Source organism: Hippocampus guttulatus, chromosome 4 (genome assembly GCF_054856545.1).
Source record: "Hippocampus guttulatus isolate MCC_2025c chromosome 4, RoL_Hgut_1.0, whole genome shotgun sequence".
NCBI classification, from domain to species: domain Eukaryota; kingdom Metazoa; phylum Chordata; class Actinopteri; order Syngnathiformes; family Syngnathidae; genus Hippocampus; species Hippocampus guttulatus.
This window is the reverse complement of record NC_141264.1, coordinates 12,851,486-12,867,379: the sequence shown is the minus strand read 5'-3', so window position 1 is coordinate 12,867,379 and position 15,894 is coordinate 12,851,486. Positions and strand designations below refer to the sequence as shown.

General features: G+C 43.5%; 1 protein-coding gene across 1 annotated transcript in view; it reads left to right on the top strand.

Moving 5' to 3' along the window:
* Positions 1-15,894, top strand: part of cdh13 (cadherin 13, H-cadherin (heart)) — a 267,321-nt gene that overhangs the window by 206,990 nt on the left and 44,437 nt on the right. Inside the window, exons 10-12 of the mRNA XM_086108938.1 lie at positions 6,245-6,427; positions 6,494-6,747; positions 14,981-15,123. Of these exons, the coding sequence (XP_085965064.1) occupies positions 6,245-6,427; positions 6,494-6,747; positions 14,981-15,123 (580 nt within the window). The remainder of the gene's footprint in view (positions 1-6,244; positions 6,428-6,493; positions 6,748-14,980; positions 15,124-15,894) is intronic.

The following is a 15,894-nucleotide window of genomic DNA, read 5'->3' as shown; positions in this document are numbered from 1 at the left end:
GTATGGCTTTACTATTACATTCGTGTAGATTAGTGGTAGGCATGTTTTGACTTGTGTACAAATTCAGGTTACCGTATTTTCTGCACTATGAGGCGCACCCAAAAGCATTTGGTTTTCTCAAAAGCCGTATAATCCGCCATATAATCCGATGTGGTTTATGTATGGTTAAATATTCAGATTTCTTGGACATAATATTTTAAATGTTCTGTAAAGTGCTTTAATGAAGCTGCAGCGGTTGTTAAGGCTCTATATAAATAAAGCTGTATTGAATTGTATTGTATTCTCTTTAGGGTAGCTCTATCTAGTGGCTGCATAACGCAACCTCAGTCACTATTGTAGCGTCTATTCTATGCGTCTTATAATGCGGTGCGCCTTATATATGAAGACCGTTTTAAAATAGGTCATCCATTGAGGGTGCGTCTTATACTCCGCAGCACCTTGTAGTGCGGAAAATACAGTATGTTATAAAACTGAGGACCCGCTGTATTAATTTTTTTCCTCTCCAACTCCAATGTTTGTACTCCACAGCAAAAACAGAGGAATTGACCTCACTGTTACAATACTTTGGTTGTGGAGTGTACTCCTTCAGCAAACATTGTGTTTCTCTCCTCTGGGCATTGACTGGCTGAATGGTTTAAGTGCTTTAAACAAGCATTGGATATAAAAAAGAAAAGATAAAGACAAAATCAATGTTTGTCTCTCCCCAGACAAATGGATGGTTTTCAGTAGGGTGTAGCTTTAAGAAGGTAATCTGTGAAACAACAATACTGCAGGCTGACAAGAAATGCATTTATCTTGACTTCACTTAAGTAGGGTGTTTTGTGTTTCAAAGATTACACTGTAAGCTCTGCCGCTATAATGGTGCTGACATGCACACACAGACACACATACAGATGCCTTTTGTGTGTGTGTGTGTGTGTGTGTGTCCGTATCTTTTCAAGTTCAGATTGTACTCCTTATTGAATTTTACTGACAGTCCTTGGCTATTTAATTGATTGAATCCTATTGCCAAGCATTATCAGTTGGAAGCATTTTAATTGACAGTGTAAAATGGATTTTAACCGCTGTATGAAATTAGCGATGAAGGACACAAGTGTTTACTCTCTCTATATGATGAATAGAAAACAAGAAATGAAGGCTAGAATAGGGAATGCTGGTACAATCAAATCAACACCTTAACAGTTTGTAAAAAAGTACGTTTTATCTGTCAGTGTGCAAATTACCAGGCTATCTTTCGGCGAATGTAGAAAAACAAGGTCAAAGACACGGTGGGGCACATGAGTACATTTTGCCGGTCCATCATTCGTTATTCGCCAGCCACCCGTTTGTCATCCTCAGTCCGTCATTGTTTCAAGCAGAACCAAACTGTAATCGTCAGTCCATCACTCCGTTTTAACTGTGCTTCCGTCACTAAATTATAGTTCATCAACGCAATTTTCGGACCGTCTGCCAGTCCACACAAAACCTTTTGTTTCCACTTCCCCGTAGGTCTCTGAGATACTCTTCTACCTTCTTTGCCATGCTTTTGGATTTCTTAGAGATGTCAGCTTCTAAATATGGTCGATAGGAGGTGTTTTGTAATGCAAATGAGGATCAACGTGTGCGAGCGTGGCATTTTAGAGCAGGTGGGATTCATCAACCCTACGTTACTGGTGTGCATACGACAGGTGTCCTCATATTTGATAAATACTGATTTTTTTTTTTGTACTTTCGCACACATTTCACTTGTGCAAACTAATTTAGAACCTGTTCTATGTGCTCTTTGATCAATGAGGTCCCTGATCTCTTCCCTACAAATATCTTTCCAAACATGATCTTCTTCAATTCAGGAAGTACAGTTGTGTTGTTTTTTATTTTTTTTGTTTGTTTTGTGGAATGTCCCCTGAAACATTGGTTCACTTATTCTTACACTTAAAAAACGTGTAAAGATGTATCTCGATATATTATTTTTAATCACGTTGACTTGGACTTAACTCTTTACTGGAAAAATGTACTGTTTGATTTCTTAAATAATGAGGGTTAAAAAAAAGTATTTGTTATAAATTTTGTAATTATTCTTTTAAAATTCCAGTTCAACAAATCCAAATGTAGCCACCCCAAACCTCTTTGCTTAAATTTTGAGATGCAAACCAAACATTGGTGCCGTTTAAAAATCCCAAAACAAGAATTTAAGAAAGAATCTTCTTTCTTCTTCTCCACTGGGTGTGTTAATAATGTTGTCTCTTTATTGTCTATAAATTGTAATTTGATTGTTAATGACAGATGCATGGATTAATACATATAATACTGTGGTTAATTTTGTTCTCCACTGTGTGGCCAGTTGCCCGGGGGGAAAAAAGTTTTAAACACGCACTCACTTCTGACTTGAAGGAAACAAGAACGACACACTCTCGCTAGAAAAGTAGTGGAGTGAAAAGTGAAACATTGATCTGTGAAACTTGCTGGAGTTCATGTCATATGTTCTCCAAATATTGAAGTAAAGCACAATTCAAAGCAGGACACAAGTAAATATACTTTTTAATGTCAAACACCGGGTGAGATTTCTTTTTTTTTTTTTTTGGTTATTTAATGGTATTAAATTGACCATTGACCATGTGACTTTACTTTTCAGCTTGTTACAGTACTTTGTGATACTACTGTAAAAATAATGTAATTACCTATTTACAAAAAATACAACATACACAAAGGTCATTAAAATTAAACGTCCATCCATCCATCCATCTTCTACCGCTTATCCGGGGCCGGGTCGCGGGGGCAACAGCTTTAGCAGGGAAGCCCAGACTTCCCTCTCCCTAGCTACTTCTTCCAGCTCTCCCCGGGGGATCCCGAGGCGTTCCCAGGCCAGCTGGGTGACATAGTCACTCCAGCGTGTCCTGGGTCTTCCCCGGGGTCTCCTCCCGGTGGGACATGCCCGGAACACCTCACCAGGGAGGCGTTCAGGAGGCATCCGAATCAGATGCCCAAGCCACCTCATCTGGCTCCTCTCGATGTGGAGGAGAAGCGGCTCGACTCTGAGCCCCTCCCGGATGACCGAGCTTCTCACCTTATCTCTAAGGGAGAGCCCGGACACCCTGCGGAGAAAACTCATTTCGGCCGCTTGTATCCGGGATCTCGTTCTTTCGGTCACGACCCATAGCTCGTGACCATAGATGAGGGTTGGAACGTAGATCGACCGGTAAATTGAGAGCTTCGCCCTTTGGCTCAGCTCCTTCTTCACCACGACAGACCGATACAACGTCCGCATCACAGCAGACGCTGCACCGATCCGCCTGTCGATCTCTCGCTCCCTCCTGCCCTCACTCGTGAACAAGACCCCAAGATACTTAAACTCCTCCACTTGGGGCAAGATCTCTCCCCCGACCCGGAGGGGGCACTCCACCCTTTTCCGACTGAGGACCATGGTTTCAGATTTGGAGGTGCTGATTTTCATCCCAACCGCTTCACACTCAGCTGCGAAACGCTCCAGTGAGAGTTGGAGAGCCCCGTTTGAAGGAGCCAACAGCACCACATCATCTGCAAAAAGCAGGGATGCAATACTGAGGCCACCAAAACGGACGCCCTCAACGCTTCGGCTGCGCCTAGAAATTCTGTCCATAAAGATTATGAACAGAATCGGCGACAAAGGGCAGCCTTGGCGGAGTCCTACCCTCACTGGAAACGATTCCGACTTACTGCCGGCAATGCGAACCAAACTCTGACATCGGTGGTATAGTGACCGAATAGCCCGTATCAGGGGGTTCGGTACCCCATACCCACGAAGCACCCCCCACAGAACTCCCCGAGGGACACGGTCAAACGCCTTCTCCAAGTCCACAAAACACATGTAGACTGGTTGGGCGAATTCCCACATACCCTCGAGGACCCTGCTAAGGGTGTAGAGCTGGTCCACTGTTCCACGGCCGGGACGAAAACCACACTGCTCCTCCTCAATCTGAGGCTCGACTTCCTGACGGACCCTCCTCTCCAGCACCCCTGAATAGACCTTACCAGGGAGGCTGAGGAGTGTGATCCCTCTGTAGTTGGAACACACCCTCCGGTCCCCCCTTTTAAAAAGAGGGACTACCACCCCGGTCTGCCAATCCAGAGGCACTCTCCCCGTTGACCACGCGATGTTGCAGAGGCGTGTCAACCAGGACAGCCCCACAACATCCAGAGCCTTGAGGAACTCCGGGCGGATCTCATCCACCCCTGGGGCCCTGCCACCGAGGAGCTTTTTAACCACATCGGTGACTTCAACCACAGAGATAGGAGAGCCCACCTCAGGGTCCTCAGACTCTGCTTCCTCCAAGGAAGACGTGTTGGTGGAGTTGAGGAGGTCTTCGAAGTACTCTGCCCACCGGTTCACAACGTCCCGAGTCGAAGTCAGCAGCGCCCCATCCCCACTGTACACAGTGTTAGTGGTGCACTGCTTCCCCCTCCTGAGACGTCGGATGGTGGACCAGAATTTCCTCGAAGCCGTCCGGAAGTCGGCTTCCATGGCCTCACCGAACTCTTCCCACGCTCGGGTTTTTGCCTCGGCGACCACCGAAGCTGCGTTCCGCTTGGCCAGTCGATACCCGTCAGCTGCCTCTGGGGTCCCACAGGCCATAAAGGCTCGATAGGACTCCTTCTTCAGCTTGACGGCATCCCTTACTGCTGGTGTCCACCAGCGAGTACGAGGGTTGCCGCCACGACAGGCACCAACCACCTTACGGCCACAACTCAGATTGGCCGCCTCAACAATAGAGGCACGGAACATGGTCCACTCGGACTCAATGTCCCCCGTCTCCCCCGGAACATGGGAAAAGCTCTGTCGGAGGTGGGAGTTGAAACTCCTTCTGACAGGGGATTCTGCCAGACGCTCCCAACAAACCCTCACAATACGTTTGGGTCTGCCAGGACGGACCGGCATCTTCCCCCACCATCGGAGCCTACTCACCACCAGGTGGTGATCAGTTGACAGCTCCGCCCCTCTCTTCACCCGAGTGTCCAAAACATGCGGCCGCAAATCCGATGATACAACCACAAGGTCGATCATCGAACTACGGCCTAGGGTGTCCTGGTGCCAAGTGCACATATGGACACCCTTATGTTTGAACAAGGTGTTCGTTATGGACAATCCGTGGCGAGCACAGAAGTCCAATAACAAAACACCACTCGAGTTCTGATCGGGGGGGCCGTTCCTCCCAATCACGCCCCTCCAGGTCTCACTGTCATTGCCCACGTGAGCATTGAAGTCCCCCAGCAGAACAAGGGAGTCCCCAGCAGGAGTACTCTCCAGCACACCCTCCAAGGACTCCAAAAAGGGTGGGTATGCTGAGCTGCCGTTTGGTGCATATGCACAAACAACAGTCAGGACCCGTCCCCCCACCCGAAGGCGGAGGGAAGCAACCCTCTCGTCTACCGGTGTGAACCCCAATGTACAGGCACTGAGCCGGGGGGCAATGAGTATGCCCACACCTGCTCTGCGCCTCTCACCATGAGCAACTCCAGAGTGGAAGAGAGTCCAACCCCTCTCGAGAGAACTAGTACCAGAACCCAGGCTGTGTGTGGAGGCAAGTCCGACTATATCCAGTCGGAACTTCTCTACCTCACACACCAGCTCGGGCTCCTTCCCTGCCAGAGAGGTGACATTCCATGTCCCAAGAGCTAGCTTCTGCAGCCGAGGATCGGACCGCCAGGGTCCCCGCCTTTGGCTGCCGCCCAGCTCGCATTGCACCCGACCCCTTTGACCCCTCCCACGGGTGGTGAGACCATGAGAAGGGGGACCCACGTTGCCTCTTCGGGCTGAGCCCGGCCGGGCCCCATGGGTGTAGGCCCGGCCACCAGGCGCTCGCCAACGAGCCCCACCTCCAGGCCTGGCTCCAGAGGGGGGCCCCGGTGACCCGCGTCCGGGCAAGGGAAACTGAGATCCTTTAATTTTTTTTATCATAAGGGGTCTTGGAGCCGTGCTTTGTCTGGTCCCTCACCTAGAACCTGTTTGCCATGGGTGACCCTGCCAGGGGCATAAAGCCCCAGACAACTTAGCTCCTAGGATCATTGGGACACACAAACCCCTCCACCACGGTAAGGTGACGGCTCACGGAGAGGTAAAAAATATTAAACGTGTTTGTATTATTTCTAGCCAGTTCCAGAGTGGAAATATTTTAATGAAACCGATCATCTATACATTTTTCAGTTTCTGCATTTAGGTAGATTAAAATACTTTGTTGTTGTTGTTGTTTTAATTTTTTTTGCTTATGTTCATTTTTGTCTGTCTCTCCAGTTTGAAGCGTATGTATACGAAGGCTCAACTGGTGTGGCTGTTAACTTGACAGTCGATGATAGAGATGACCCTGCGACCGGCGCATGGAGAGCTGTCTACTCCATCATAAATGGAGATCCCACACGGAGCTTCGGGATCCAGACCAACCCGGACAATAATGAGGGAATGCTTTCAGTTGTCAAGGTATGTCAATACTACATTTGTCTCTTACCATCTAAATGTCCTTGCTTTAACATTTCCTTTTTTCAGCCTCTCGATTATGAAGGCACAGCGTTCCACAAAGTCTTCATTAAAGTGGAGAATGAAGACCCTCTGCTTTCCGGTGCCGGTTATGGCCCCAGCTCCACAGCGACTGTCCAAGTCAAAGTTTTAGACATGAATGAAGGACCCGTCTTTTTTCCTGACCCGCTGATAGTCACCAGGATGGAAAATATCCCAGTGGAAAGCTTTATAGCCTCTCTCAATGCCACAGACCCGGATACATTACAGCTTCAGAATGTTAGGTAAGGTACCGTATTTCAGTCAAAACGGAATCAGCAAAGCCATCATGCCTCTCTGTGCAGTCGCTTGCCATGACAGACTTTTAAAACCAATAATCCAGCGGTCTTTCTTTGAATGTAAAAATCAATGATTCCCATTTGATGGCAAGGCCATCTATTGACAGTTTTATCTTCTTTAGATACAAATCACTTTTACACTGGTACAGATAGGGGGGACGCTGAAGTCTACTGCTGAAGCAGCGCAATGCAGAGTACTCTTCAATGGTTTCTTTGGCTTTCTGGCCTAATGTGATCCTCTTTTCCCACTGTAGTTACATTACGTTTACAAATAGACTTAACTAAACACAGGGGTATGATAATGACCAGAGGAAATAAAACCGCTCAATTGTGACTTTACTGCTCAAATAATTGAGGTGAATTTGTGTGCCGTAAAACATAGACACTGTCAGAATCAAGTCCGTGATAATGTGTTGTTGTTGCACCGGAGGTTGTGGACATCTCAAGATTTGTGTAGTGTCCATAAACGCCTGATAAAGTAGCAGCACCAGTTTAGTGACAGAGCAGCATTCATTTTTAATTGCCTCTGAGCAATTTGTCTTGTTTTGAATTCAAATTGTGCTGTAATAACAGCTCTTCCAATTCATGTTTTCTTTTTTCAACATGCCCGGGTGATAGGGTGGAACATGTGAAGAATAGTAAACTGTCCTGTTCTGTACAGAGTTTTCTATTTTTTTTCTAATAATAAATATTCACAGCATTTTTCATACAGTAGCCGGGGGAGATTCGTTACTCAACTACATATGGGGTAGAAGACTATTAGGAGCACTGCACATTTGTAAAAGCACATTTTTCAAAATAATCAGACACAATATTATGAATGAGATTTTTCACATTTTTCATCAATAACAATGAGGCTTGGTCTCAGTAATGGGAGGCTGGAGTTAAAACCACATAGAAAAGACTATTATGTAAAATGCAGAGAAACAAACCTGGCAGAACTAATAAGGTGCACAGCTCTCTTAGGAGTGAAAAAACAAGGCCGTTGGGTCGAACTGCTGGCTCGCATGATCTCATATGGAGAATACGGTGAGTAGGTTGTGACGTCTGAAGGTAGCGGGTTTGTGATCAGAGTAGTGAAGGCCGGTTGAGCGTTTCCATCTACCTCTTCGCCTGGAAGATGGGCTTTCATCCATTTCATGCACAGCGCTTCGGTGACCACTTACTCGACAGCGGATCTTAAAATCGCCCTTCAAATTGGATGAATGAAAGAACGCAGAACAAGCACATCAGCGTCTAATGAAACAAATTGACGGAAAAGATGCTGTCCCCCGTATAGCATCTTAAATACTACACTTGACAGACCAATTTAGAATTACTTGAAAGTCTGTTTATGTGCCTCGAGGTGCTTTTGTATTTTGTTGCGCGGATGGCCTGATTTACGTGACATCAATTAGTTTACATTGCAATGATTGATCTTTGATTTATGTCTAATTTTTATCCACATTTTGGAGAGCCCTTATTCTGATCGGAGGATATTCAATTCCGTTTGCCTTTTTCTCTTTACACCACTATGATGTGAAACCACCCATGACTGTGAAAACAACCTGAATTGTGTCACTTCAGCCGCATGGCGTAAATCCACCCTGAGCCGGATCCCTGTTTAAGCATGTTGCAGGCTTGTTGGATGAGGATCAGCAGTGAGATCCCTTGGACTATAATGACAAGGGGAAGTCAAAAGCTAAACTTCCTGCTCCCGATTTACATCTAAAACTTCTAACTGCTGCTAGAGACTGAGCAAATGTCAGTGGTGCAGTGTGATTGAACAACAGCATAGCAAAACATAATTTCCATATCAAACTGGCTCCGACAGGTTATGCATCCCGGCATATCTTTCATATTCAAACTACTCATCTGTGGAATGCATTTTTATCATTTCACTTATGAGCCACTTGCTTTTTTTAAATCTCTCCATTCATTGACATTTTACTTGTACCGGAGATTTTGCTATGCCAGAGCTGTGACCTGTAGACAGTTTGAGGACGCTGAAAAAGACAGACACAGGGATCTTTGCAAAGGCAGGACGGGGAAGCGTGCACAGAATGAAACAACAACGCAGTGAAGTCAGTTTCTCTTTTAACTGTGATACCGTGTCTGCCTCTGTGCATAAATGTGCAAGTGTTTACTTGTGTGTGAGTGTGTGTGTGTGTGTGTGTGTGTGTGTGTGTGTGTGTGTGTGTGTGTGTGTGTGTGTGTGTGTGTGTGTGTGTGTGTGTGCGTTGTTGGTGCGTGGGTGCCCTGGCATCTGCAGGTTAAATGCATTTGACACGGAACACAATCCGTCTGAGCCTTGGATCACAGTGGATGGCATTCAGAACCAAAGCACGCACATCTAGGATGTGCGTGTGTATATTTTCCATATAAAGACTATCTGATTGGAATTAGCCCACGCCTCACGTGCTTCTTCTCAGAGGTGACCCTCTGCCTATTCTATTGCTTGCATGACAGTCGGATTGGTAGCCTATTCTCAGAAAGGACAAAGGTTGAATGTTCAAAGTGAAATTATTTGGATGCATTTACAGAACAGAGTACAGACGCTCCCCAACTTACGAACATCCGAGTTACGAACATTTTTACGGGTATGTCGAAAAAGAAAAGAAAAAGTTAGATTTTGTATTGCGCGCCTTTTTCAGAGTACGGGTATTGTAGTGCTTCTTTCCGTCGCTAATACCGACGTGAGGCGCTGTGAGAGCTCGCCCAGCATCCACCCCGAATCTGGCTTCCTCTGCCCAGTTGTTAAATATCTCGTGCATCCATGATTCAATATGCTCTGTGAAAAGCGAGAGGCTTCTAGTGAGAGTGGAAGTGTAAAGAAGAGGCAAGCCATTTCATTTCAAATGAAAGTTTGTAATTTGTACAGTTATTTTTAATTTGAAATGTTAGTTTGTAAGGATTTCAAATCAATACAGGTTACTCATACAAGCCTTAAACATACTTATATAAACCTTAAACATACATTCCATACAAAATATAGCATTGAAGCAACTTACGAACAAATTCACCTTACGAACGATTGTTCGGAACCTAACTCGTTCGTAAGCTGGGGAGCGCCTGTACATTGGTATGCAAATAACCTAGTATTCCATTGATGTCATAAAAGATGAAAACTCTCTCTCTCTCTCTTGAAGATGCATTGTACTGTGTTGTATTTTATAATGACTGGTTTCCAGAGGTTTTTCCTGTTTGAGCCTTGTAAATTTAATGAAGAAAAAAAAAGTGGTGCCCCTTGTGGTGGTTGAGTGCACTGCAGGTGGTAAACTCCAGCCGAGTATATGCTGTCGATGCATATAGAGTTCCATTTGTTGCTCCACCACATACAAGCAGTATTGGGCAATATACACAATCATCGATCTTATTTGAACCCAAAAAGGGGAAACCAAACCAAAACAATTTCACTTCACTCATCCTCCCAAAGAAACCCAAGTGATTTTACTTTGCTTCAGTTTTCACTTTCTTGCTCTCACAAACTCAAAATGACATCAAATCAAATATTTTAATTTTAATCATGTTTAGAATGGAGGCCAAACTATTAGGTTTTGCAGGGATTTGTCATCTCTCAAGTGAGAAACATTTGGGCAAATTTAACTGCTTTAGCCAAAGGGCAGCAGATTGGTTCTAGGAGAGTATAAAGGAAAATCAGGTGGCAATGATGTCAATGTTATGTTTCGGTCTGGTTACGTTTGGTTTTGGTTCCTCATGTGCCCTTTTTTCGCCACCTTTCTCGTTGTCTCGTCACTTAGCTTGTATTTAGTTCCCTGAGTTTCTGTCAGTCTTTGTTGGGTCATTGTGAGCTGTGAGTATGTGAGCATACGTGTGCTCCTGTCATGTTTTGTTTCCTGTCTTAGTTTTGTTTGTTCCTCGTGATTTCCAGGCATTTTTTGAGTACTTCGACTTAGTGTTTTTTCCATTGTACTCCTGTGTGTATTTTTTTGTTAAATACATTTTGGTCAATCCACCCTGCTCCTCCCTGCCTCCCTGCTTTTTGGGGTCCTACAACTACCATCACGCAAAACCTGACAGTCAAGAGTTTTATGCATTTGTCATCTGTGTGTGACAATGTAGGAAATGCATTTCATGGTCGCTTTGCACCTTGAAATTGAAAAAAAGAAAAAGAACACTTTTATTTAAGTAGGCTTAAATGGCGTGCTTATTCATTGCCAAGCCAAGTGAGCTATGAAGAAGGGAATTCATAATTAGGTGTGTGATCAAGAAAGATTTGCTGCTAATTGTTGTGCTATTTTCAGAGATTAGTTGCTCGAATAGAAGTTAAGGGCATCATTTGAAAAGACTGTAGAAACATCGGAAGTACTCTGCAACAAAAAGTCAATTTCTATTTTCTATTCTTCATATGTCTTAATCATCATGGCATGGATGCTGTTTTTTCTGTTGTAAGCATGATAGATCATACATTTGTAATTACAGTATTTATAATTTTCATGAACGTTCTAACAGTAACAGTGAGGTGACATCCCCCCCAGAAAATCAGTCATAAATGAAATATATTTCTTTCTATGACACTGTACTCAACACATTCTTATATTTTGGTGAAATAGTACTATTAATATTTAATATAATACAGCATTGACCTTGTTTGAACTCTTTTCATTTATCCTGGTAACCCACTTGTGGCTTCTTTTTGGAGTTCTTTATCTCTAGCAAAATACTCGAACGTTGTTTTTCTAACCTTGCTTTGAAAAATGAGAACATCTCAAGAATCCAGGTCATACATTATTCAGCAGCTCCCTGTCTGCTTTCACTTCTCACTGTGGCCATATGCAAGGTAAAAGACATGGGACTTAAAAGAAGACAGCAGTGGAACCTTGGATGTCGGGCTTGAGGACTCTCAGGTAGCGTTGAAGAACCGTGGGTGAGGTAAGAAAAGAGGAAAGGCACTGATTCATTGCAAGGACAAAGCTTGTTGTGTGATACATCAACAATATAAATAGCTGACCATGGTCAGACAGTATCTTCACTGTTCTGTCTCCAAACTGAACAAAAGTTAGGGAGTTATTGCATATGTATGAAAGATGTCATGGGCTAAGTTTCGAACTAAAGGGGATGTGACCTTTGTTGCAAGAATGAACTCAGCAGGGGGAAGGGGAAGGGGGGAAAGTTGGGGTAATTCTAAGGGCCCATGTCTAACCAAGGGCCCGAGGAAATAGTATTTTCAATTTACAACACTGATCGAATGAAGCATGAAGTGAGATTTTCATTTATTTATTTAGTTAGTTATTACGGGGGGAGAGGGGGGCAAACAGAAGAAAGAACTTGACTTTATTGCACATTACTTGGTGACCTTTTTTAATATTGCATTTCACAAATGCGCATATATATATATATATATATATATATATATATATATATATATATACAGCATATATATATATGTAATATACACACACACGCTCTATGTATACGAGTTGCACGTTTCGGGTCTTCTGTGGATATTAAGTGACCTAACCTACCTCTTAACGCCATTACGGCACAAAATACTGGATGAAAGAACAATATATAACGATGTGTATGTTCACACTGCACGGTGAACATATATATATATATATATTAAAAAAAAGCACGTCGACCTCACAGTGCAGAGGTACCTACCGGGTTCAATTCCAGCACCGGCCTCCCTGTGTGGAGTTTGCATGTTCTCCCCGGGGCTGCGTGGGTTTTCTCTGGGTACTACGGTTTCCTCCCACATTCCAAAAACATGCATGGCTGGCTGATTGAACACTCCAAATTGTCCCTAGGTGTGAGTGTGAGCACGAATGGTTGTTAGTTTCTGTGTGCCCTGCAATTGGCTGGCAACCGGTTCAGGGTGTCACCCGCCTACTGCCCGAAAACAGCTGGGATAGGCTCCAGCACCCCCCGCAGCCCTTGTGAGGATAAAGCGGATCGGAAAACGAATGAATGAACATGTGTATATATATATATATATATGTGTATGTGTGTGTGTGTATGTATATATTTACTCCCCCCCCCCCCCCCCCCCACACACACACACAAATGATTGGAAGCCGCACGGCAAGACACACGCTATGAAATGAAGACAAAAGATTGTTGGAAATAAAGTTCATCAGTTTGTCAGTGTTAGCAGACCGGAAACCAACAGACTCCGCATTTACCAGGCAGAATATATCGAGAGTATCTTGTCCACTCAAAACACCCCTTGGTTATAACTATAATTATTCGGTTGACATTATAAAGTGTATTTATTATTACTAATTGGTCCATTTCTGACTAGTTCACTGTTTGTTTGTTTTTTTAATTCTACATTTTGTTGTACAGTTGAATAACACTGTTTGAAAGGAATGAAAAAAAGATCAGTTAATAAAATAACACAATGGTCCATGACACAAAAAAAGTTTGGGCACCACCGCTTTACGGCATAAATCACGATGCCTTAGCTCCTAGGTGCTGTTGCACTGAGCCAGTTTTCCAAACTCAATTTATTTGTGTACATACATACATACATACAACTTCAATGTAAGTTGACCCCATCTGTAAATCTTAGGCACTTTACCTTATTGGGATCTGTGCCATTAATCAACATTCCAATCACTTGTGTGGGACTGGAATGTGTGAATGATTCTAATGGTCGCAGCCAGACATCTTTATATATGCAAGTGGTTTGTCTCAAAGTGACTACATGTCGGCATATGACGTATTGTAATCAAAAATACATGATGATGGAAACTTGATGTTACCTCAATTGTGTGTATTTGTACAAAAGGTAGTGAATATATTAATGCTGCCAGATGCTCTCACAGACGAAATTGGAAGACATTTGTGAATGTCAGCCATCCACCTTGATCACTCTAATGTATCACTTTCTTCACTGGGATAAACAGCACTGAACGCAGAGCAATCAATTAAAATCAAACTGCTTTGTATTCAAAACAAGATGCTCTTAGCATACAGATCGGGTAACAACTGAAAATGGTACTGTGAGAAAATATAAATAGCGAGAATGAGAAGGAAAGAAAGTCTTTTAAATGGACCACTGAACATGGTTGCTTTCGATCCAGCCAACTTTGTCGAATAATTACAAGCAAACCTTTTTGGTGCAACACTAAACTAGACCTGGGTAAAGCTGCTCCTAAGGTAGCACTATCAAAGCAGATTTCACATTACGGGGCAAAGAAAGACAATAAAATGTGTTTTCATTGCAACCTACCTCATTTTTAGTATGAAGCCTCCTTGTCTTCACTTCCTTCTTGATCCCTCTCATCATCACTCTCCCTGCTTCGCCTCCATCTCTTATCCCTCCCTCACGCTTTGCCTGCTGTGAATTTAGATGAAGTGCACAGTGGTTGTGGCCCAACTCAAGTCAGCAAAACCCTTGTCCTTATAACGTACGCTTGCATACACGCTGCAGCGCTCCGATAGAAACCGTTTATTAGCATCGGCTGTGGGCCATCTCTCTCTTCCTGCACTCACGATTATGAAAGTTTCCAATCATGGCAATATTTTGCTCTCAGGAGGGAAAGTGGATACGGTAGTTATGCAGACATAATTATACTATACAGACAAAAGTATTGAGATACCTGCCCTTTGCAGCCAGAGGAAGCGAAAAAGCAATATCATGATACTTCCACTCTTTTGGAAAGACTTTCTGTTTCTGATTTTGGAGTTTGTCAGAGAGAAAATGTTTCAAAGACTGTTTTCACTGCCACCTGGACTACTAGATGCCCTTTATGGCCAGATATTTCAAGTGACTAGTTGCATGAAATGCAGTATACCACTCCACAACCAATGATTGTCATTCCTTTGAACTGCACAACCGATTAAAACCACGTTTATAGCATCATTATTGGTTTAGGGATGAGAGTAATTGAGCATTAAAAATATGCTTGGTTACTGGCATGATCTTTTTTTGTTGTTTTTTTTTTTTGTTTTTTTGCAAAGTCAATCTCAATTCGGTTCAACTCATTTTGTGTTTAAAAAGGAAGTACATAATAACTATGTGTGGGACATTGAGCTGCATTCCTGAAATCTTCCACTCTGGCAAAATGTTCTCTAACCATTCACTGAAACATTTAATCTATTGATGAGATCATAAGCTTATAACTCAAAGATGAGAGGAATTCTTGTGCATAATCTGTTTAACAGCAGTTGTTTTCATGAAATGCGCTGTTATTTTGGGGTTCATAATACGTTTTCAACTGTGTTTTCCCAGGTATGCCATTCTACGAGATCCTGCAGGCTGGCTGACTGTGAACCAACTGCGAGGAACTGTCAACACATTGGCCTCTCTGGACCGTGAATCGCCTTATGTTCATGACAATAAATACACCGCTGCCTTCATTGCCATCGACAACGGTAAGACAAAACTGAAATGATCCGAGTCTGTATAATGTCTTCTACTGCATGTTCTTAATATTCTTGGAAAGAATCTCCATAATTTGATATGCTGTAGAATGGAATGAGGCATGGAAAGTACTGTATGTCATCGCAAATGGAATGAATTATGTCCAATCAAATTCGTTGGCGGGAACCTGTATTTGCTGTGTATGTATTATTAACGGGACGATGGTAAGGCGTTAAGTCGCTCTGCTTCTGTGGCAGCATTCGGTCACTTTTCGGCAGTGCCAGTGGAGCTGGGTTTTTTTTTAACCTCTCCTAAAGGGATACTGTATGTCAGGGAAGCTTTCAAAGTCCATCACCTCTCCTTCATCTTTTTGAATCTTTCTCCATATGTGGCCTGAACTCTCATCTGTTCTCCTGTTCTTGCCGAGATGCTGACAGACCCATTAGTGAAGCTGAGGGATTCTATTAGAAGGCGGCAAAATAGAGCTGGTGTGTTGGCGAGTTTGGCAGGTGTGAAAAGATGAACACTGAAAGATGAGTGAGGTGAAGGAAGAAGGATACGTAGGTACAGGAAGATTAGGACCCACTAGCAATCACATTTTGATGGTTCTCTTTCCGGAGAAGAAAAGAAAGAAGACAAATATATTTGGCTCCCTGCTACCCTGCTCAAATGTAACATACACATACAGTGATTCCTCACTATTTCGCGTTTTGTTTATCGCAGCTTCAGTGCATCGCGGGTTCATATTCGTAAAATAAATAAATAAAAATAAAAAATCCGCT